Source organism: Mesoplodon mirus (assembly GCF_964341445.2).
Source record: "Mesoplodon mirus genome assembly, chromosome: 11".
Classification (NCBI taxonomy): domain Eukaryota; kingdom Metazoa; phylum Chordata; class Mammalia; order Artiodactyla; family Ziphiidae; genus Mesoplodon; species Mesoplodon mirus.
In genome coordinates, this window is record NC_138987.1 from 54,740,758 (window position 1) to 54,765,195 (window position 24,438).

The window sequence follows — 24,438 nt, forward strand, 5'->3', positions numbered from 1 at the left end:
CAGATGTAGAGAATGGACTTGAGGACACGTGGAGGGGGAAGGGTAAGCTGGGACGAAGTGAGAGAGTGGCACTGACATTTACACACTACCAAATGTAAAACAGATAGGTAGTGGGAAGCAGCCGCATAGCACAGGGAGATCAGCTCGGTGCTTTGTGACCACCTAGAGGGGTGGGATAAGGAGGGTGGGAGGGAGACGCAAGAGGGAGGGGATATGGGGATGTATGTTTACATATAGCTGATTCACTTTGTTATAAAGCAGAAACTAACACACCATTGTAAAGCAATTACACTCCAATAAAGATGTTAAAAAAAAAAAGGTATTTGGGGGCTTCCCTGGCGGCGCAGTGGTTGAGAGTCGGCCTGCCGATGCAGGAACATGGGTTCGTGCCCTGGTCTGGGAAGATCCCACATGCCATGGAGCGGCTGGGCCCGTGAGCCATGGCTGCTGAGCCTGCGCGTCCGGAGCCTGTGCTCCGCAACGGGAGAGGCCACAACAGTGAGAGGCCCACGTACTGCCAAAAAAAAAAAAAAAAAAAAGTGGTATTTGAGTTCAAAAACAATACTGCATAACATGAGGTAAATGCCCAACAGACGTTGGCCAATATTAGTATTTGGAAGGTCTTAAACATACAAGGCCAGGATACAGGTACCTAGAATATCTAGTGCTTACTATATTGAGCATCTAAAAAGTATCCATAGCTATGAAGCTTGAGTACACCAAGATATCTGGCAGGAATGCTCCTAAGAAAGGAGGCAGGTACTTAGGGAAAAAATCCCAACCCAGCTCTCTTCTTTTGCTGTGAAAGTATCCTTCCTAAGCCTGTAGGCTCCTACAGGTTTAGGAATAGGACAGATCAGTTTAAAGATTCTAATGTAACTAATCTACATAAAATAATTAGAACTCTCAGGAGCTGAGGGCCATACCTTTTTTCTTTTTTAACTCAATACATCAAATATTTAATAATGTAACTTCTATGTCAGTTTAAAAAATTACAAGTATAAATGTAGGCTATTTTAGAAAGCTTCCCATTCATAACATAAGTGACCTAAGTAGAGAAAGAAAGGGTAGTAGAAATGGATTCCTATATGGAAATCCCAAAGTATTCCTTCATGCTGCAACATGGTCAGCTATTAAATATTTGCTCAATGGGCTTCCCTGGTGGCGCAGTGGTTGAGCGTCTGCCTGCCGATGCAGGGGACACAGGTTCGTGCCCCGGTCCGGGAAGATCCCACATGCCGCGGAGCGGCTGGGCCCGTGGGCCATGGCCGCTGAGCCTGCGCGTCCGGAGCCTGTGCTCCGCAACGGGAGAGGCCATGACAGTGAGAGGCCCGCGTACCGCAAAAAAAAAAAAAAAATTTGCTCAAAAGATGTGAACTGCAGGGCAGGTGGTGCCTTAAACAGAGCGAGAATACCAATAAGCGAATGTCCTCTCCCTCAGCATCCAAATCTTCAACACATAAAAAGATAAATCAGCAGTTCTCAGACATTAAGGTACATAAAAAAAACACCTGAGATGTTTGTTTAAAATACATAACTCTACCACACTGCCTCAAACTTATTCAGGAGAATGGAGAGGGCTGTGAGAGCTGATTCTGAAGCAGGTCATCCAAGGACCACATTTTGAGAAACAGTGAAATAATACCTTTCGTTTCCACTTGATGTTCACTTACTCTTTGAATATAAAAACGACTGTGAGATTACCTCATCATTGAGCCAGTTCAGATGGTTTAGAGTTTGAATATCTTTGCGTGTAATGGTCAAGCGGAATGCTTCACTCAGAACTTCATCCTGGTTCCCATTACGAAATACATTCTTTATTTCTTTCTCCATTTCCTAGGGAAACAAGAAGTGTCAGAGATCAAGCATACATGGCCTTGGACATAGCAATCTCTCACCAAGCTCCATGCAATCCCTAGACTTAAATCAACTATTTACTTCTAACATTTTGGTTTCTATTCCTTCCAGTAATCTCCCTGATTACTTCCTTCCAACCTAGCTTGTCCTCCCTTCTCTGTTTCAGTACATTTCAGACCCTTGTTTCATATTATTCCTGAAGTCTGAAATAACCTTTTGCTGTCAAATTTCCTAAGTTCATAAGAAGACCTAATTATATTTTATATCTTTGGTTCAAACAATTTCCTGAGAAATAGAATCTTTCTCAAAGGCAATAAGGGAATAAAGGTAGTGAAGTCTTTCAGAAACATTTTCCTAGAAAAATTTGTTTTACTTTTTTAATGTAAAACTGTGGAATTCATTAGAACTATAATAAATGTGTTACACTCACCAGCTATATGATAGTTTTTCAAACAGAAGAATGAATTAAGGAACAGATTTTTAAATGTATGCAGACTGTTATGTATTTTCCAAATTTTTATTCTGCGTTTTATTGATTAAAAAAAAAGGTAAGGCTCAACTTACTATTTGATATCAAAGTACCAGACACATGCATTAAGTAAAAGTGCACATGAAATGAAACACAAATTTATTAAATGCTTTTTTACTGAAGTCACTAAAAGTCACCCATAATTCTTTCCTGAATTTTCAATAATCCTTTAAAAATAAAGCCAAGATTGGTACGCAATACAAATGAAAGCAGGAGTATGCAATACAATTTAAATACCAGATTACTTTTATGTTTGAAATTTGTCCAAAGAATTCTCTCTAAACACAACACTTGCTAGTGTAGGAATTTACAGTATATAATTTACCTCTGTGATTTCAGGAAATTCATCTTCGCTCTCCGTTAATTTATGACCTTTTTTTCCTGTTTCTTGGGCGATCGTGACAGGAATCTCCTTTTCAAGAGGCACACGAAGATGCAGTTCTACTGAATCATGTACTGAATGTTCTTGTTCCTGCAGTCTCTGAAAAACAGAGCTTCAAAATAAGTGGAATAAAGAAATCTACTATTTGTCTATGTACACTAAGTAGTACTAGCTGGAGAGGCCAAGAACATAGACTACTTATCATACAATGCTATGCTACCACACTATCTTGCAGTTACAACAACTTTGATCCCAAATCCAGGTAACCTTCTAAAATTAGTTTCAACCTGGATGTGCTATTCATTTATTATCTCAAAAATATTGTTTTACCTGGTTTTGAAGCTGTAATGCCAGTGCTTTCTGCTCTTCAATCTGGCGCAATCTTTCCCGGGCTCGAGAATCATAAACACTAGTCCTTGGAAATGAAAAGGAATGTGACACAAATGCAGACCACTCTCTCAGCGTCAAGAACATTGCTGATGCACAATGAGCGTTAAATATAAAACCCTCAGAGAGAAAGTCTAAAATCCTTATACTAACTTATCACTACACTTACCTTAAGACAAAGTGAAACCACATGGTGTTACTGAAATTATCCTATTATTATTTTTTTGAAATAATGAAAATTACTAGTTTGTTGCTAAACATGAACAAGTGACTTTTGTGTTCGTAAATGTGGAGTCCTGTTTTAAAAACATGCTTCTAAGATTATGGAGAAAGTGAAGCTTCATTCTAGAAATCCAAAAATGAAACTGAATCCCAAAGAAGAGAATAATACAAGATACCATCGAGGTTTTAGTTCAAATATTGTATTTATGATCCAGAAGAAGAAATATGGGTTTTTTTCTTAAAAAAAAATCAACTAGACCGGGAGTTTGGATAACTCAAAGTGAGTCCTTGAAACTAGAGACTAAACTTTCAGTGATTTTGCAAACTCCAGAAATAAAGATTATTCAATAAATTAGTTTTATCAATGCGAAAATAAAGGCACTTACTTTCCTTTCTATATAATAGCTAACTTTGAAATATTTTTCCAATTCAGTTGAGCTTCAACAATTGTTACAGATTTAATAAACCTGAGCATAGATATGTCCCAACTCCAATAGAACCTTTAAAACCCAATAACTTAAAAGTTATTTTCTATATAGACAAACAGGGAATTTTACTGACTAAAAATAGGTAGGGTGATTGGCTAACTGATTTCTTCTAACTGAAAAGAAAGTGATAGAGAGGGATAAATGATACCAAAAATAATAACTTACAATTCTTTGATCCACAGCTCTGCCTGGAAAAAAGTAGGACTATGGGTGGGAAAAGAAAAATGTGACAAATGAGCAGGAGACGTAAAGGAAAATCAAATATTTTCATCAAGAAAACCAATTATTTAAACAGTTTATAAAAACGCTTTACAAGTATGCAATAAATAAAAGGACCTAAATTACATACAACAATTCTAACTGGGAAGTAAAGGAATACAAATATGAGTCATCTGCACACGTACAGTTAAAAAGATGACCCAACATTCAGCCGAGAAACTAAGTTTAGCATGCTCCTTACTTGGAAGAGAGACCAACACAATGTACAAGAGTACATCACTTGTCAAGGCAATATATTAAGCTAGAACGTTCCTCTTTCCAAATGGCTCAGATAGACAGATTTATTAATGGTTTAATAAAATCTTATGAGTTCTTGGACTTCTCGTAGGTCTACTTGAGTAAAAATACATTCAACCACATCACATTAGATACTGAAAATCCCCGCCCACAGAATAGCCCATATCAAATGGCTAATGAGCCAATGAACCAAAGCGGATAATCAGCAATGCAACTCCATTCCAAAGATGAAAGGCCAGTTCTACTCCATGCAGCTCTTGCTGACAACCCAAGTGAAGTGCTTAGCAGAGTCACAGGTATGTCCTCTGTTCTAGAGCCTTTTGCTCTTCTCAGACTTTCTTGTCTCCTTTCTTATCTTCTTGCCCCTAACTGAAGGAGTTCTCATAGAACCAAATTAAAGAAGAGTGAACAGTTTTCCAAAGAAAACTTTCAGATACGTAGAACAAGTAAACAGAGCATCAAGTTGGAATTTAAGAGACCAGTATCTCCTGGAGCTGCTCTGTGACCTTGAGCAAGTCACTTCCTTTCCACGGGCCTCAATTTCTGGGTTTGTAAGCATGGAGATTAGAGTCCCTTTCAGTTCTTAAATTTCTACAGTCTGTCCTGTAAAGGCAAGAATAAGGGCTCAGAGATTGTCCCCTTGCTCCTTAGCCTAACTTCTGAGAATTAGTATTCCCAATCATCCTTAGTTCTGGGGTTTGGTGATAAACATGCTGTTCTATTACCTCCCCACTGTCGGTAGCCTACCTCCTTAACACAGTGAACGACCGATATAACAGCCAAGAAAGAAAGTCACAGAGATCAGTGGAAGCACCGTGAGGAACTACTTAGTGTGGGATACTAAAAACAAATGAACGTGAGAATACATCTATTGAACAATATAATGAAGTGACAAGAATCACACAGAATTCATGGTACTGGATCATGCTATTCAAATTTGTCTGCTCCCCTTATTAGAATATAAACTTGATGAGGATAGGAATTTTTCTCTTTTGTATTTACTACTGTATCCTCTGCACCAAGAATAGTGCCTGACACATAGCAGGCAGTCAGTATTTACTGAATAAATAAATAATGTAAGGGCCAAGCACTTCTCTTTAACGGATCAAGGTATCTGCTGGCGCAGGAAAGCAAAATGCAGAGGAAAAAGCAAAATCTGTTTGCTTTTCAGAGATTATACATTACTTCTCATATAATTGAAGCAATAATACTTACAGCTACTTACTGAGCACCTACTTAGTGCTTTATGTATAAAACTCTCTTTGGGGGGGTTTTCATATTAGTTAACCTCACAATAATCCTCAAATTAATTAAGACTCAATATAATGTGTAATAAGGAAATATTACTTATACTGTACAGAAAAGGAAATTGAGTTCAAAAGAATAATTTGTTTTGGAAGAGCCAGGATCAGAAACTATTTATGTCCAATTCCAAAGACTATGTTCTTTCTATTATTATAAAGTGTCTTCTAATAAACCAAAGTATTAAGCCAAAATGGAGATGATGAGTATTTGGGCTACTCAAGAGAGTATTTCAGGCTTTCTAGGAAATTCATTTATTTAACACAGATTTATTTACTAAGTACCCATGATGTGCCATGCACTATTATGGGCACCAGGTGGTAGTGCAAAGGTACTAGTACCGAACAAAGTACAGAGATAGAAGTACTGGAAGGAAAGACTAATGTTATCAGGAGAAGCCAGAGAAACGTCCTGAGAAAAAAATAACACCTGAGTCAGATTCTGAAAAGCAAAATAAGAGTGTAACAAGTGGACAAGAAGAGAAAAGGAATTCCAGGCAGAAGGGGAAGGGCTGGAATGTACAATGGCACGAAGGCATAAAACACATGGCACATTCTGGGAAATAAGGGCAGATCTGCATTGCTGGAACTTAACGGAGTGGGAATGCCGGGAGATTAAGAATAAAGAGGCAATCAATCAACCAAGCCTTGGGAGAGCAGGCTCCAACTTTGATAAACAGCATCATCCAGTAAGCCTTACCCAAGACTACTTCTTGTCCATCTCACTCTTCAGTCATCACTAGGAGAAATTCTCCATAAAGGAAAGGCAGACTCAGTAAAGAACTGAAGAACCGAGAGCACCCATTACATGAAATCAACTTTTTCCCAAGAAAGAACACCTATTTTTGCACATACATGTAAAGCACTTTTATAAGTGTTTTATCTGTAAGTTAATCTTCACAACAATTCAATAGTAAGGTGTTAATACTCGCATTTTATTGATAAGGAAACTGAGGTTTAGAAGAGTAACTTGTCCAAAGTTACATGAAGCCTGGAAAAGGCAAGATCAGAACCCAGGTCTAACTCAAAAAAAAAAAAAGTATAAAGAATAAAGCATCTAAACTATAAAGTCTCCTTGAGAAACTATAACAACTGGAGAATTTTTTTAAATATCTAAAATTTAGAACATACAGGGGAGCTGCAAAGACACAGAGGAACTGAGATGAGAAAGAACATTTTATTATCCCTAATCTTCTCAATGGAAAACTGATACCATTATTATTCTAGCAATTGAATTGCTAAGGCCAGATATGGCAAAGACATAGCAATCTGAGTAGCAACTTATTGGATTACAGAGGAAGAAGTACTTGGTACCTCTCAGAGGGGTCAAGTTTCATATAGAAGATCACATTTGAATTGAGACTTAAAAGATAAGAAAAAGACTACTGCCAGATAGACAAGTGGAGGGGGGAGAAGGGGCGCATACCAGGCAGAAGGCACACAATGTGAAGGTAAGAAAATACCTATCATCTTATAAGTCAGCATATAATAAACACATGAAAGAATCCAGTATTTACACATGGTTCCTTCTCTCACCTCCACTGTGCTTCTCCTCAAATGTCACCTTCTCAGAAACTTGCCATGACTATCCTAGATAAATAGCACCCCCAAACCCTAGTCTATATACTACCCTGCTTTATTTTTCTTTGTAGCACTTATCACCAACAGGCATGTGTTTATTTGCTTATTTGTTCTCTATCTGTCCCCCATCCCTCCCCTTACACCCCTTACAATTAGAATGTAAACTCCTTGAGAGCAGAAACTTCATTTTGTTCACTGCTGTTACCTCCAACGTCTATACTAGTACCTGGCACCCAACAGACGATCAATAAATACTTGTTAAAGGAAAGAATGCATGATAGGAAGCAAGACTTGTGGAGGAAGGGTGTTGTATACCATACTAGGAGTTTGGGCTTGATTCTATGTCTGATAAGCCACCCTCGAGGGAGTTTAATGAATGATTAGATAAGCATTTTAGAAAGAGCACTCTGCAGAATGGAAGATGGACTGAAAAACAAGGCAAAGAATGGATTAGAAAACATGGTGGAAAATGGAATGAAGAACAAAATGGAGGCCGGAGGAAAAGAGATTAATCAGGAAGTTACTGAAATAATTCAAACAACATATAAGAGAGGTCTGAGTTGAGGCCATTTTATATTACTTAGATCTTAGTGAAGAAACGGTGATTAAATAGAGGGAGAACAATATGTTAAAAATGTCCTTTAACCAAAGTTTACCTGGGAGTTGGAGTCTGGGAATCTTTCACTTTGAGTAAAATCACAGAGTCTGATCCTAAACAATAAAACACAAGAGGATATCATTATTAACAAAATGCCACATGGCTGTACCTTCTAGATGTCTGTAGTTTAAGTTCCTATACTTTGTGATATTCTATTTCCATAAACATAACACAGTACAAGGATAAAGGTAAGATGGAAGAGAAAGAGAGGCAGGTCCATTTTCACTGAGCCATAAATAGGGCTTAGTGAAGAGCCTGCCTCACAAATAAAGCAATCACTCTAAAAGAAAGTATATATGCCCTTCAGCATCTCCTCCTGGGCTGAGCTTGCTCCCTGTGCTTCTTCTTTCTATTCCTGGGAAACAAGAATGTGCCAAGATTTTTCAAAAGTCTTTAGTTCATGAGCTACCACAAGACTGAATAAGGTGAAAGAGGGAAGGGGAAGGAGGAAGGGAAGAGAGGGGAGGGGACAAGAAGAGGAGGGAAGGCAGAAAGAAAGAGAACAACCGCTATGTGAGAAGTAGCAGACTCTAAAGAGTATAAATTCTGTCATTCGACCATTTATTTTCTATTGATAGAGGAAGAAACCATGTCCTTCTAAAGCACTATGATTAGAATCTCATTTAGAATATTTAATAAATGGTACAAGGAAAGTAATTCAACAGTTCAGTGTAGTATATTTGTTCCAGTTTAGTTGTATCTAAGCGTCTGCCACACAATGCATGCTTCTGAAATTAACAGCTTTTAATAATAATTCTCAGTAAATCACCTCACAAAACTTAAGTTTTCATGAATATGTGTAGCTATATAATGATGTCGCCAATAATTTTAATCCCCAAGTGAGAATTTTAAGAAAGTGAGGAATAGATTAAAAAAAAAATTAAATGACCTGAAGAAGGAGGGGAGAGCCTTAGAGACTGATCTAGCAAAAGATCCCTAATGTCTAACCACTTAACATAAAACTTGTTTTAAGTTACATGCCTAAATACATACCATAAATACACACATAACACACACTTAAAGAAGGGGAAAACTAAGCAAACAAAAAATAAACTACCGGAGCAAAACTTTTAATTAACTGGAATGCTAAGAGACTGAATATTTTGGTTAGCTGAAAGTAAGGTAAAAAACTTTGTTTTCCAAACTTGCCGATGACCATTCCAAAATGCATAAACCTACTATACAGGTTTTATAAGTAGTACTTGTTTAAGAACTTTTACTTCAGTTCTTAATTGATGTTCCAAAACTCCTAGAACTTCAGAGTGCTTAATTTTCATTGTAAAGTACTAGAAACAGAGACAGTACTGAAGTAATTGGGCTTAATATACTCTGACACAAGACTGCTCAGGAAGTTAATCTTTTAAATAAAATATTATAGGAAATCATTTGCATCTCCATGTAAGAAAAAAGTAAGCTACTTATTATATGCTTCATTTACTCGTGGCACAGCTAACTGAATTAAATGTATTTAAGGTATCTTGTATCTTAATTAAGTTACATGTGTATTACTACCTTGCCTATAATTCACATGGATCCAATAAACTGTTAATTGGCTATTAGGGTTCAAAATACAGTTTTACAACACAATTTTTACCTTCAGATTGTGTATTTGAAGCTGGTAAGTTATCTGGCTGATGTGAAAGAGAGTGGTGATGTTGGGGTTGATGGAGAGGATCAGAATCTTTGGATCCAAATGCAACAACATCTGGGGTATAAGATGATATGGAAAACACATTGTGGGACAATTGTTCCTGGGCAGTTAAAATGCTGGCCGATCCAGATGATGAAGCATCAGAGCCAATGATCTGGGTTGCACAAGAGTTTCCATTTTTAAACAGTGAGTCTTTCAAAGTATTCTTACTGGAACTAAGACATCGAGACCTAGCAAGAGAAGAATACAACTTCAATATCAAATAACAAAATGTAGAATTAAATTCATTTGAAAAATGTTTCCATGACTCACAAGTGTAAAGGAAAGTGTGTGGTGGGTTTGGCTACAGAAAACTGTTTCCCTGTGACCATCTGTAGAAGTTGTCTGTAAATCTCTCGTTCTTCCTCTTGAACTGTCTATAAAAGAAAAAAAAATCTTAAATACATCCAATGAGGCAAATGTTTCTTAAAGTAGTATCTAGACTCCCAGAAGCTCTGTCAAAGCTCTGTCAGCATCCTCATGATAATTAAGAATTATGGTTCATTAATAATATTCTAGAAAATTGTAAAGTATACATAAGAGGAGTTGAGTGAAGCAAATACCAGACAGTATATTTTGGAAAATTATGGGGCATATACGTAAATAGAGAAACTACAGGATATGAAAGCAGAAGGCCACTTTTGTGTCACTTATCGAGTGCCAGAAATAAAACATTTGAGGACTTCTAAATAGGACTCCAACAAATCCCTTGACTCCTAATACCTGTTAGAAAAACCACAAGGAAGTAACCAGAAGAGTCAAGTGGGATATCTTGCTAAAGTTTCCTATTCTATCCAATTTTTAAGAGTGTAAGTATTTTCCAGAGATGGTTTTCATTATTTACTTTTTTTCCCCCCTCAAGCCCCAATACTGAATTTAGGGAAAAGCACATACTCTACATCTACAACATAATTTACTTATTGACTTAAAACACCTACTATGCTCCAGTCACTAAGATACCGCACTGAATAAAATAAAGTCCATGCCCTTGTGAAGCTTACATTACAGTTGAAAGACTGACAAATAAACTAGTCAAGTAGTATGAAGAAAATGAAAGATAAGAGAATAGAAAGTGATGGAGGAGGAACAGCAAGAACAGGTAAGACCTTTCTAAAAAGGTGATATTTCAATAGAAACCTAAATCAAAGGAAGAAATCAGTCATAGAAATTTATAAACAGTGTTCCAGGTAGAGTCAGAGCAAATGCAAAGGCCCTGAGACAGAAATATGCTTGATGTGCTCAAGGAATAGTAAGGTCAGTGTGAATCAGGAGAAGAATAATAAGAAATGAGGTCACTTAGCAGAGAACCAGATTACATAAGGACTTGTAACTATAATCATGGTAAAGTATCTACTCTGCACAGATCCCCTGAAGCAATGGGCTGCATTCATTAAATAACATGCCCCAGTATTTTCAAAATCTTATAGTTTAATACAAGCACCAATCTTCACAAAATAATTTTAATACTTTGTGCCAGTGCTAGCAACATCCTACACTGTGACATTTCAATATGCACATAAGCACTTCATTCAGTTTCAAATGTTTGTTAAAAGCACAGTGAAGGGACTTCCCTGGTGGCGCAATGGTTAAGAATCCGCCTGCCAATGCTGGGGACACGGGTTCGAGCCCTGGTCCGGGAAGACCCCACATGCCGCAGAGCAACTAAGCCCATGCACCACAACTACTGAGCCTGCGCTCTAAAGCTCACGAGCCAAAACTACTGAGCCCACGTGCCACAACTACTGAAGCCTGCGTGCCTAGGACCTGTGCTCCGCAACAAGAGAAGCCACCGCAGTGAGAAGCCCGTGCACTGCAACGAAGAGTAGCCCCCGCTTGCCGCAACTAGAGAAAGCCCGTGCACAGCAACGAAGACCCAACACAGCCATAAATAAATAAATAAATAAATAAATAAAATTTAAAAAGCACAATAATGCAATTATCTATGCAAAGGTAAAGAGACACTAAATTTTTTCTTCTTGAATCTTTTTTTTGTATAGTAAATTTCAATTACATTGTCAGTATAATGTTACTGATCTAACAAGATACACCTTGTACTGTGCTGTATGACAACTCCTTATGAGAAAGAGATATCCTTAAATCTGAATAGTTGAGTGATCAGAAAAGGTAGAACTAGTTGAGCATTTGGTGGCAAAATAGACCCAAGAGAAAAAACAAATTTGCAATGTTCTGTATGAAGAAAATAAACACCATTATTTTATCCCTTAGACATTAATATTATATTCAAGATGATGGTGGTCTTTTTTAGTGTTTGTGAAGAAACTGTCTACAGTATTAAAAACCACAATTAAAATAAATGCCTCTTTATTAAAACATAAATTGGCTATTATGAAAATTCTTCAAGTAGGTAATATGAAGAATGAAGCATCATTACAGATTATTAGATTGTAAGAGAGATCTTTGCCAACCAACTCCACTGCGATCTATATACAGGAAAGCTGTGTTATCTGGCACTTTAATGACTGGAATTGTGAATACCCCTCCATGTAAATCTTGACTCCACCTTCCCACTACACCAAGTAACCTAATCCACTATACTATGGGGTTAACAGTATGTTGTTTTCAGGGGTGGTAAAATGGAAGGAGGGAAGGGAAACCGTAAGCGGAATACCACACCTGAGTCATGGATATTAACCCAATCATTTTAGTTCATTTTCACTGTCCCAACAAACTACATCTTAAAAAGCTTTGACTGTATTCTCATAACATAGGGAGCAAAGTAAAGCAGATAAACTGGTGTAGGAGGTTACTCTGCATACCAAGGGAAAATAAAAAATACGCCCATCACTTAAAGACCTCCAGAGAACACCAAGAATAATGAGGTAAGAAAGGACCTTTATTTGTGGTACCCTAAACACTTCACCCAAAAGGGGAAACATGAGGTGGGGGGAAGAATAAATCAGGAGCTTGGGATTAACGTACATATACTACTATATATAAGATAGACAACCAACAAGGACCTACTCTATAGCACAGGGAAATCTACTGAATATTCTGTGATAACCTATATGAGAAAGAATCTGAAAAAGAATAAATATATGTATAACTGAATCACTTTGCTGTAAACCTGAAACTAACACAACATTGTAAATCAACTATAATCCAATAAAATTTTTTTAAAAAAGACTTAAACCATAAAAAGTTAGAAACATTTCCCTCCTTCCTGATATCACATAGCGAAATGTTTTCTTGAAATAAATTTTTATGCTTAGGACTTCCCTGGTGGAGCAATGGTTAAGAATCCGCCTGCCAATGCAGGGGACACGGGTTTGATCTCTGGTCTGGGAAGATCCCACATGCCGCTGAGCAACTAAGCCCACATGTTGCAACTACTGAGCCCGCAGCTGCAACTACTGAAGCCCATGCGCCTAGAGCCCGTGCTCCGCAACGAGAAGCCACCCCAATGAGAAGCCCACACACTACAACGAAGAATAGCCTGCGTGCAGCAACAAAGACCCAACGCAGCCAAAAAAAAAAAAAAAATTTTTTTATACTTATAAATAAAACATGAATAAACCAAGGAGCCATTAAGCAACTCAGCTAATGCAAATTACAAGAAATCTAGATTAACTGAACGCAAAGAGTTGATTTTTAAAAATAATTTAACACACACAAAAGTCCCCCACAAATCTTTTTCCCCAATAAATATATCTTCAAAGAAAAGCTTCTGTCTGAGCCTGAACAACCTTAGTCATTAGACAACATAAAATGAACAGAAATAAATCCATATTCCAAATAATTATCTGAACTCCTTCAAATCTCATACTTTCTGTTTAAACTGATTTATGGTTTAAAAAAGAAATTACAGGGCTTCCCTGGTGGCGCAGTGGTTGAGAGTCCGCCTGCCGATGCAGGGGACACGGGTTCATGCCCCAGTCCAGGAAGATCCCACATGCCGCGGAGCGGCTGGGCCCGTGAGCCATGGCCACTGAGCCTGCGCGTCCAGAGCCTGTGCTCCGCAATGGGAGAGGCCACAACAGTGAGAGGCCCGCGTACCGAAAAAAAAAAAAAAATTACAGAAAAAAGGTTAAGAAGTTTTCACTGTTCTACATGTTTATTTGGAAGTTATAAGAATTTATGTTTTGTTTAAATGATGCAAGGCACTTTTCTTTTTGGGGCTTCATTAAACAATAAAACACTGGCTGTGTATATTACATTTTATTTAGAACCATTTTGGACAAAGAAAGAACAGTCTAAGCAACTCTCAAAAGAACACATAACATTTGGCTTTACCAAAAGCAAATGCAAGATGCAAGGAGGTAAGTCACTTGAAACTTCAAACATAATCCTTTTTTGGAGCATCTGGTAGTATAAAGTAAAAAAAAAATCTTTCTATGTATATAACTTATTAAACTATTTTCTATTGAGAAAGCAAATTAGGAAATTGAGAGGAAAGGAAGCTATAATTGGATAAAATGTTAAAGGAAGTTGGCTAACGTTATGTTTCAAACTTGATAAAGGACCAAAGAAAGTTTAGTAAGTATAAGGACAATTAATATGTTTTTCTTAAAAAAAAAAAAAGAAGAAAACCATCAGTGACATCTATAAGGCAGTCTAACATCTTAAAATGCTGCTCAATACGTAGCAGAGAAGCATGTCTGGAAGCAACATATAACTGAAAAGAAACTACTTGTTTTTACTATTTAACATTTCTATTGTCCTTAATATTTTTTTTCCTAAACAGAAACTCTCATCATCTGTAACAGTGCTAAGAGTATCTTCTGTGATAATGGAAATGATCTCTGTTTGTACTGTCCAATATGGTAGCCACTATTCATATATGGCTAATGAGTACGTGAAATGTGGCTAGTGTGACTGAGAAAGTACACTTTTATTTAATTTGAATTAACTTAAATAGTGCACGTGGCTGGTGGTAACCCTACTGCAGTGGTCCCCAACCTTTTTTGGCAACAGGGACCGGTTTCGTGGAAGACAGTTTTTCCTTGGAACGGGGGGAGGGGGGGGATGGTTTTGGGATGATTCAAGTGCATTACATTTATTGTGCACTTTATTTCTATTATTATTACACTGCAATATATAATGAAATAATTATACAAGTCACCATAATACACAATCAGTGGGAGCCCTGAGCTTGTTTTTTCACTTGCCACTCACTGACAGGGTTTTGTGAGTCTGCAAGCAATTGATTTATTAGGGTCTCTGTGCAGTCAAATCTCTCTGCTAATGACAATCTGTATTTGCAGCCTCTCCCCAGCACTAACATCACTGCCTCAGCTCCACCTCAGATCATCAGGCGTTAGATTCTCATAAGGAGCGTGCAACCTAGATCCCTCACATGCGCAGTTCACAGTAGGGTTCGTGCTCCTATGAGAATCTAATGCCGCTACTGATCTGACAGAAGGTGGAGCTCAGGCAGTAATGTGAGCGATGGGGAGTGGCTGTAAATACAGATGAAGCTTCACTTGCTCACTGCCCACCGGCCACTCACCTCCTGCTGTGCAGCCCAGTTCCTAACAGGCCAGGGACCGGTACCGGTCTGTGGCCAGTGTGTTGGGGACCCCTGCCCTATTGGGTAGTATCGTTCTTTAATGTTGCCCTTCAATCAGCCATCAGCCAAGTGGTGGTACAGCCACCACCTGCGTATTTCCAAATTCTTCTTCCTCATGTATTATCTTCAAACCCGTTGTAAGACTGAACAGCACAGTGGTGACATGTTAATTCCGCAGATAGCTTCATATTCCTGAAGGTGTTAGACAACTCCAGAAGTAAGATTCATATACAATTCTCCTTCTTTAACATAAGCAACAGATGTCTCTTGGAGATCCCAATATTTCCATGGAAAATAACTTTTCCTCCAGCTTATAAGCTCCCATCAATAATTTTAGTCCAGGGGGAAAAAGTAACATTTTAACCTGGATTATCTGTAATATCCAAGACTAAATATCTAAATCATCTGTTGAGAGTTGCATTTAATAAAGTTTGGTCCAATATTTCATCTTGTGCATATAATATGGGTTACTCCATATTCCTACACTATAGGTGACTTGCTTTTCATAGCAGATTATAGACCTAAAAACAACTGAGGCAAAATTCCCTGCATCTCTTGTTCCATAGGATAGGTTCAATCCTTAGCATCTTTTTGACACTGCAGAAGGAAAGAGGAACCAGCTTCATGTCCTCCCTTGACCCAGCCTGTGGCCTGGAAGGTGGATTGGAAGGATGAAAGTATTGGGTCAGCCCAAGTCTTCAGGCTGGAAGTGGAGGTGAAAGGAGGAGGGGCTGAGTGGTCCCAAGGACTGATTGGCTAGTGGGTGAATGGGGGGCTTACAATGAACACATTCTAAAGGGCACTGGTGATGCCAGCAGCAGCCACACGGGGCAGGGACGGGTTTGGGAGGCCTGTACCGGCTGCCATGCTGTTACCGTCTCAGCCCCCACAAGTCTCTCGGTACCCTGCTGGCTGCCTGCACTCTAGCACAAGCACAACCCCCACAGCTCCAGTAACTAAAAAAGAATTATTTATGTATGTAATAACTGATACGCAGATCGTGCTAAATTCAATGTTACAAAAGGTACAGTGAAAAATAAATCGCCCTTTCATAACTGTTGCTCAGCTCTTATCACCAAATGCAACTGGTGCCAGTTTCTTGTCTATCCTTCCCCCTGATAATTATGATTTACTAGCTCTGTCATCCTCTGCTTGAATATTTTAGATTCAATACAAATTTAAAACCAAAAAATATACAGCATTTTAAACTAACTATGTAACAAATAATCAAGTTTTGCCACCTAAGAGATCTTCACTGCCAAATTACAAAATTATTTAGCACATAATGCTATATTCTTGACTCCACGGTCTGTAAGCACCAATGGACAGGAACCACATAACCACGCTGTATAACAGAAAGCATACCTTCTAGACTCTTGTAGAAGAACTGGGCTGCAGGCTGGCCATTTATTAGTTGTGTGACCTCTGACCTTTACTTTCCAACTTTGTAAAATGTGGTTATTACCTCATCTCTACCTATTTCACAAGGTTAAAATAATTCAAAACACACTACCAAATGTGAGGTAGATAGCTAGTGGGAAGCAGCCGCATAGCACAGGGAGATCAGCTCGGTACTTTGTGACCGCCTGGAGGGGTGGGATAGGGAGGGTGGGAGGGAGACGCAAAAGGGAGGGGATATGGAAACATATGTATATGTATAACTGATTAAATTTGTTATAAAGCAAAAAAATAAAATAAAATTAAAAAAAAAAAAATCAAAACAATAATACATGTGGAAAGCACACTGGAAACTCTAATGCTATATAAGTATGAGGTCATTATTATTCATTTGTATCTCCACAGCAACCAGTCCAAACCTGACTAGATGCACAACAAATATTTAATTGAACAGGTGTAAGCACATCTCCTTATTGTATAAATTATATGTTATATATAAGGAATTGATTTTTTCCTAAGTTTACTGAATGAATATAACATAGTGTCAACACAACATCTTTCTTGTGGAGAAAGTTTATGATCTCAAAGATCTTACTCAAATGAAAGGATGTAAATTATTTAGCTGGCTTCTTGATTTTTCTTTTATACTGAGGAAAAATTATCCTAGTAAGAAGGGCAGGTATCAAATCCAGCAAGGTTAACAGCTTTGCCACATGAAACTAGAGCTTTAATAAGGGTTCAAAAGAGAACAGAGATAGTTTGATGTATGAGAAGCCACTCAGACAATACTGAAGATTAAGTGTGCTGTCCAACAGGAATAGAAGATGGTAAGAAAAATACTGAAGTCCTGCTAAGATATCTCCTTACTTTCTTTAGAAGAGATGCTGGCACTCAAAAAGAGCAATTAAGAAAGAAAAAAAAACACAGAAAGGATTAATGGAATGGTTAATAAACATCTAAGCCAGAGGGAACAAATGGCTGAATGTAGGGAGAGTCTTTTAGTAGCTTTTGTTGCAGGTTTTCCTTACCTCTTCTGCTGTACTAATGTGTCGCCTCTGAGTTTTCTTGGGGCTCAAAAGATTTCGACGACATGAACCACTCCAAGATGGACTTGGAACAGGCTTAATAGGAAAAGATTTTTCATATGCAGACAAATGACAATGATGGTTTGACTTTCCTGTAAAAGTGTTTGATAATCCACTAAAAAAAGAAAAAAGTTTGTAAGAAAAGACAAGAACAGTAAGTAAAAATCTAACCAGGTGATTATTTTCACTTTTAAGAAATAACAAAAACAAAAAATTAGCAGAATGACAGATGTACCCTGTGAGGGAAATACACAAGAAATGATACATGAGTTGCTGCATTAGGTTCTGCCACTTAGGAGGTCTTAAACTGCCAAACTATGTAATTATCAAACACATAAAATTGTATTTCTTAGCGTCTCCATCTATAAGTTCCTTTGGTCAGGAACCATAGACCTGTGTGGTATGACAAAAAGCCTATCAGATTAGACTTCTTCAGAAAACCTGAGTTCTAGGTATGCACCTGGGTTCTAGGTGTGCTAATATGCACACACTTTCTATTTACTCCCTGCAGTCCCCTCTCCCAGCCTTTTGGAGGGAATTATTTTAAGATTAAATATGCAAGGATGGATAAAGCTGAAGCTTCTCAACTGTTTTTCAATTGAATTTAAGTTTCCTAAAAGACCAACAGAGGGCTCCCATCCTCCATTAAAAAAAACTAGAAGGCTTTTTATGAGGCTGCATCACTGACTGCTCCTCCTGCCCTCACTATCTACCTCTTTTGAAGGAGAATTTTGCTTTGTTTCTTTATACCATACATGCCTCAAATAATGGGAAAAATTGGCAAGAAAAATATTTTTGTGGACTCAAAATCCAGTTTTATCTCTAAGGTTAGGTTAATAATTTAAAGTTTTTTTCTATGTGCTTTTTCAAATATCATTACCCAGCACAGTACTTGTGCTCAATATAATTAATTTTCTTTCCTTCTGCTGAGGATGAAGAGTAAAGTACATAGCTGACTAAGCTGAACTTATTGAAATGAACTCTTTAAATCAGTACATATGGTCTGATCCAAATGAAATCAGACTAGGTCTAAAGAAAATTAAAAAGTACATCTATTCCCTCTGACTCTTCAAACTCTAATGTTTCCTATGTGTGTTAGAGTGGGGAAAGGAGCAAGAACTTGGAATTTCAGAAACACGGTTCTTTTCTTAGGATGGGTAGATAATGGCTAGGAAAAAATGGCAAGGGCAATATAATTTGCTTGGTAAAGATATAATGAATTCCCCACAATGTCTTTTGTATTTATTTTTCCTAGAGTGTGTGTGTGTGTTTAATGCAAAAGATTCTTCTTCCTAAAGAAACAGTATGAGAGCACTTGCGATGCCAGAAAGCAAGGGTGCTACCAACAACTAACGAGGTTGAGTCAGGCACAGACATAAGCCTGAAGGAACTTCCACTAGCCAAAGTTGTGAGAATGTAAGCATTGAAAGAATAATGATTGTAGTCGTGGATTAAAACACACTGAATCCATGACACTGAAAAAAGAACAGAAAAATTCATTTGAACCACATGAAGGGGCGATTAAAAAAAAAACTTACTTTGAAAATTGGTAATGCAAAAGAAAGATCTAATCACATACCCTGCCGTCCCAGTAGGAAAACTATTTCAGGGTAACCAAACAGCCCTAACCAATGAGGAAAAAAGCTCTCCCTTATAGCAGACTGCCAATTAATTAGTGTAAAAGAAATGATAAAATTAGAAAAATGCTACTTCATTAACTACTAAAATTATCATCAGGTCAAAGGAGGTCAAAAGGTACAAACTAGGCTTCCCTGGTGGCGCAGTGGTTGAGAGTCCGCCTGCCGATGCAGGGGACGCGGGTTCGTGCCCCAGTCCGGGAGGATCCCACATGCCGCGGAGCGTCTGGGCCCGTGAGCCATGGCTACTGGGCCTGCGCGTCTGGAGCCTGTGCTCCACAACGGGAGAGGCCACAACAGTGAGAGGCCCGCGTACCGCAAAAAAAAAAAAAAAAAAAAAAAAAAGGTACAAACTTCCAGTGATAAAACAAGTCATGGGGATGTAATGTAGAGCATGGTGACTATAGTTAATAATACCATATTTCATATTTGAAAGTTAATGAGAAAGTAGATCTTAAAAGTTCTCATCACAAGAAAAAAAATTTTTGTAACCATGTATGGTGATGGATGTTAACTAAACTTATTGTGGTGATCAATATACAAATATTGCACCATTATGCTGCACACCCGAAACTAATATAATGTTATATGTCAATTATACCTCAATTAAAAAATTACTATCAGCTAAGGATTATCAATTGATATTAATAACTCCTAGGCTGATTTGAAACTGGTCGTTCATAAAATGCCAAAGTAACCTCATTTAGATTACATTCTAGTCACAAGGGGGAAGAAAACCTAACTGTACAATTAAGGACCAGAGCACTGTCACTCTAATCTAGAGGTCAATCCAGCATCACTAATGATAGGACTGTAGGTTTTCTAATATGATGTAACACAGCATCAGCTTTTATTAAAGTCAAAAATCTAGTTTATAAAATATACAGAGGATAGAGGACAAAATCATGATACTACGGGAAAGCAACTTGTCAAATCCAAAAGGTGGAACATTACGCAGAAAAAAGTCATGTCATAAAAAAAGGGGGTGCTGTTCAAGATTGTAAGAGACTTAAGGGTGATAAATACCAGAGGCGATTTTAAACTGCATACTGCTTTGGACAAACTAGCTGTAAAGGATACTTTGGGGTCAACTAGGAAAACTTAAATATAACTTATTCAGTGTATAAGATAAAATTTACTGAATGAAAAGGAGAAGATGATTGACTGAAAAAGATTACAAAAGAGTATATGAACAACATGAACTCATTTTTGGAAAAAAATGTGTGCAAACAGAAAAATATCTGGAAGGACATGTACTAACACATTACAAAGGTGACCTCTGGCTGGTGGGAATATGATGTTTTTATTGTTTATTTGTGCTTATCTGTATTTTCTGATTTTGTACAAAGCATGCGCACCGTTTCTGTAATAACATTATTTAAAAAAATAACAGCATGGCATTATTGAGGAAAAAAAGCAACTTGCCAAATGATGCATACAGAATATCTTTAATGAAGATAACATATTTTACATTTTATAGTATTACACAGCATATATATCATTCTATATCTAAGCAAGAGAAAGTGAAAGAGAAACAAGCATAGGAAAAGATTTGGAAGGAAACGCAGGAAGGGGAAGGGAGTAAGATTGTGAGTAGTGGTCAAGGGATCTTTGGCTTTATTGGCAATGTTTTAACTTTTACAATGTGACTGTGTTAATGAATTCTTATGTAATTTTTAAAAATATTAAGAAGTGGGGAAGACAATCCCTGGGAGTACTCACACATGTTTCCAGAGTCCATGTGCTGATAATCATAAAATAAAAACCATCTTGTTGGTTTCAATCAGCACCAGAAAGCTTAGCTTTGACTAAGCAGGAAACTGAATGATCCCACATGCCTAAAATCCATCACCAGAGTAATACTTAAGAAGTCATAAATACCATATTAAAAAAGAAATATTTACTAATATAATAAAGTACTTGAGGGAAAAGTTTCTAACCCAAACTTCATCTGCCTTTAATAATCAGTAGAAGTTTGGTGAGGGAATAAGCAGGGCTTATAAGTTAGGCTAAATATGATCAAGTTCTTTCTGAGTCTAATTTTACAATAGAAGTAGTTGACTAAGGTGTAAGGTTGCTTTGGTTTAAGTCAGGTCTCTGCTCACATGAGAGCCTACAAAATGCTGGTTTCTTTGCTACTGAAGTTGCAGAAATTGATCAATTTGCACTTTAAGGTTCAAAATAGCCATATTGATTCTGAAGGGTCCCAATACACTCATATCCACCAAGATTTCCCTCAAAACTCTCTCCCTCTAATTATAAGATTTGGCTGTCACCAAAATCCAGCACCAAATAAATTAAAAGTTGAAAGTTCAAAATGAATTTGTCCGTATCTCTATGGTTTAAAGTTCAAAAGTGGTGTTACTTTTTAAAAATGCCAATGTAACAACTATCTTATAGCCATTTTCCCTTATATTGGAGGAAGACCTTGTGAACTGAGCAGCCAGAATACTTACCTTGAGGTCTTTCGGGTTTCGAGGTAAAGACTTCGGCTGTTTCTTGATTTTTGTAAAGTTGAACCTGATGCTGGAGTGGAATTTCTCCACTGGCCATTTGCACTCTGGCCAAAGGTTCTTAGGTCTCCTGAGCCAAGAAAACTGTCTGAGGAAGGGTTGTCTAGAAGAATAAAAGTTTGAATAAATCAAACAAATACCTATACTTGTTCTCCATATGACTGCAACCATGTCCAACATTGTATTCCAAAGTAATGTGGCATATCACCATGTCTCTAATGGAAGAAAGATCCCGGTCTCAACTGCCAGTAAAGTCTTCAGTAAGGGAACTTCTACAAACTATAATTGATTCAGCCATACTAACCTGAAAATTGATGAAGGAGCTGAATCCTGCCACAGCCATGTGCCTTATCTGCATCAATGTGACTCCGTGGTGTCCACCAAAAGTCAACATTTTACCCCAACTATATCTTGCAAGCACTCCCAGGCCTGGGCCTGAAAGAAGGTAGGCCAGACCAGTAAGAAAGCAGGTGGAGGGCCAAGGAGAATTGTAATTCAAATGAACAACAGTTATTGCTTAATAAGCAGCTGGTGTCACTTTCTTGTTTTAATTACCATGTTCACGACTCAGTGGCTCTGTCTAAGAGCAGAGATAACCTAATTGCTGCTTATTCTGGCCGGCTTATGGCAGGAATGACCCATCATTATGCATTTGGTTCTGGTATGATAACCTTCAGTCACTTAATGTTATAATCATCAGACATATCAATACTCGGATGCTTGCTATTGCAATCAGACTAAGCGAGGATTAATTATTATTTGAATTTTCTGACTTGTGGCTTACAAACTGGGGTGAAAAAAATCTTTCAAAGTTTCAGCTAGGAGTAGAATAATTTTTATAGCCTCCTCTCTCCATCAGCAGGATGGGACAATTTAAAACAACACCTTCAAAATAACTTCAGATGTTAGGCTATGTAACTGAGGAGCACCAGTAGAAAGACAAAAATGTAACTCTCTACTCCCTGAATTTTGTCTAATGCCAACATCACTTTGAGGATCCTCTTTCAAAGCATTTTACTATGGAACTTTGCACAATATTACGTATTTATGTTACTTAAACTATTTAACATAGCTTTTGATACTCTATCCAAAAAGTTTGGCCGCTGACAAAAGTATCAGTTTTGTATTGTATTGGATTTTTTTTTTTAAGCTGATCAGGATTATCAGAATTTAGGCTAAATAAGATGGAAAAAAGGCAGCAGTCAGGGGTGGTATTAGTACCAGTTGATGCACCAGTGGATGACCTCATTAATAATTAAATTAAATTTACTTTCAAAATGAATTACAACCTTTTCCCTTTGTAATCAACAACTATGCTTGACATCTATTACTATTACTATAAAAATAAGAGATGTGAGGTTAATGAAAATGAGTTTCATTAAAGGACCAGAAAATCATTATCTTTAAGCAAAGTAATAACAGTTGAAATCTTCCTCTCTCATACTTTTTTTTTTGTTAAAATTTGATTAGGGAATGATCTAACTAGAGATGTCTACTTGAGGAATAAGTCTACCAAAAAATGCAAATTTGAGACGAAGGATAAACCAGAGTAGCCTGCTCAATGGCATCTGACAGAGGTCTGGGCTTTAAAATTCAAGGGAAAAGCACAGGATCAGGCAATCTGTTTCACCAGAATAAGGTGGTTCCATCCCCACTCAACGAAATCACAGAATTGTGCTCTACTGCTGATGGGATCAAGCAAAGCTAGAAAGGGACCAACAGGAGGCTGCACACATTCTTTTTTAGTTGACAGTTTAACCCAGTATTCTGTCATCATTAAGAAGTCAGATTGCAAATGTCACAAATAAGATTACTTATGTGTACATACACACACATAGAACTATAGGGAAATACACCAAAATTTTAACTTTGGCTGTGTTCCAATGATAGAATGATGGGGATTTTTCTACTTTTCTCTACAAATTTTCTACAAGGACAGGCAGTAATTTTATGGACATAATGAAAATTTATATTTAAAAAAAAGTGTGTCAGGCAATCACTTAGTATGAAAGTAACCATCAGTTGCTCCTGTTAACTTTCAGATTTATTTAGTTATTATGAATACAGGATGCTTTAATTCACCTTACCTACTAAATGCCTATTTGGCAACCTAATTTAACATATTTTCCAAAGATAAGACATTGACAATGATTCTAAGCATGAGCAAAATCATTTCTTTTCATCTTAAGCTACTTTTCTTTAAGGTTTAAAATGTTTTAATTTTCTTTTCAATTGTGCTCTTAATAAAATCAAGAGGTCTTCAAGTCTGACCAGCACTAAGTTATTAAAGTGAAAATGTTGCATTTTCTCTGCTTTCTAAATTAAAAAAAAATGTTTTTAACAGTCTAATCTTGAGATTAAAAAGCAAATATTTAAAAAGCTTGATACAGAGAGGCAGATCCAGTAAAGTATAAATGGGAAGCTCCAGACTCTAGGTTCTGAAGTTTGAGTTTTTCCTGTGTTTGTTTTCATCTTAGTGAAGGAGGATAGTAAGGTAGGAGAGGAGACAAAGACCAGTACAGTCAGAATGAGGAGACTGAGGCAGGTAAACTGGGGACCCACATCTAGTCCAATCAAGAGGTAAGTCTCAAGGTGACTGACCACAGAAATCAATGTGGAAATTATTGGAAAAGAATAGGAGATAAGAGACAATATTCTGCAGGACTT

At 37.4% G+C, this 24,438-nt stretch overlaps 1 protein-coding gene across 4 annotated transcripts in view; it reads right to left on the reverse strand.

Annotated features, from left to right (window-relative positions):
• SENP1 (SUMO specific peptidase 1) overlaps window positions 1-24,438 on the reverse strand; it is a 58,617-nt gene that overhangs the window by 24,238 nt on the left and 9,941 nt on the right. For all 4 annotated transcript variants that reach the window (XM_082636778.1, XM_082636780.1, XM_082636779.1 and 1 more), the window contains 9 exons: window positions 21,715-21,874; window positions 17,565-17,736; window positions 9,885-9,988; window positions 9,516-9,802; window positions 7,920-7,974; window positions 4,031-4,069; window positions 3,099-3,183; window positions 2,712-2,867; window positions 1,705-1,836 (listed from right to left, as the gene is read on the reverse strand). In XM_082636778.1, the coding sequence (XP_082492904.1) occupies window positions 1,705-1,836; window positions 2,712-2,867; window positions 3,099-3,183; window positions 4,031-4,069; window positions 7,920-7,974; window positions 9,516-9,802; window positions 9,885-9,988; window positions 17,565-17,736; window positions 21,715-21,874 (1,190 nt within the window). The remainder of the gene's footprint in view (window positions 1-1,704; window positions 1,837-2,711; window positions 2,868-3,098; window positions 3,184-4,030; window positions 4,070-7,919; window positions 7,975-9,515; window positions 9,803-9,884; window positions 9,989-17,564; window positions 17,737-21,714; window positions 21,875-24,438) is intronic.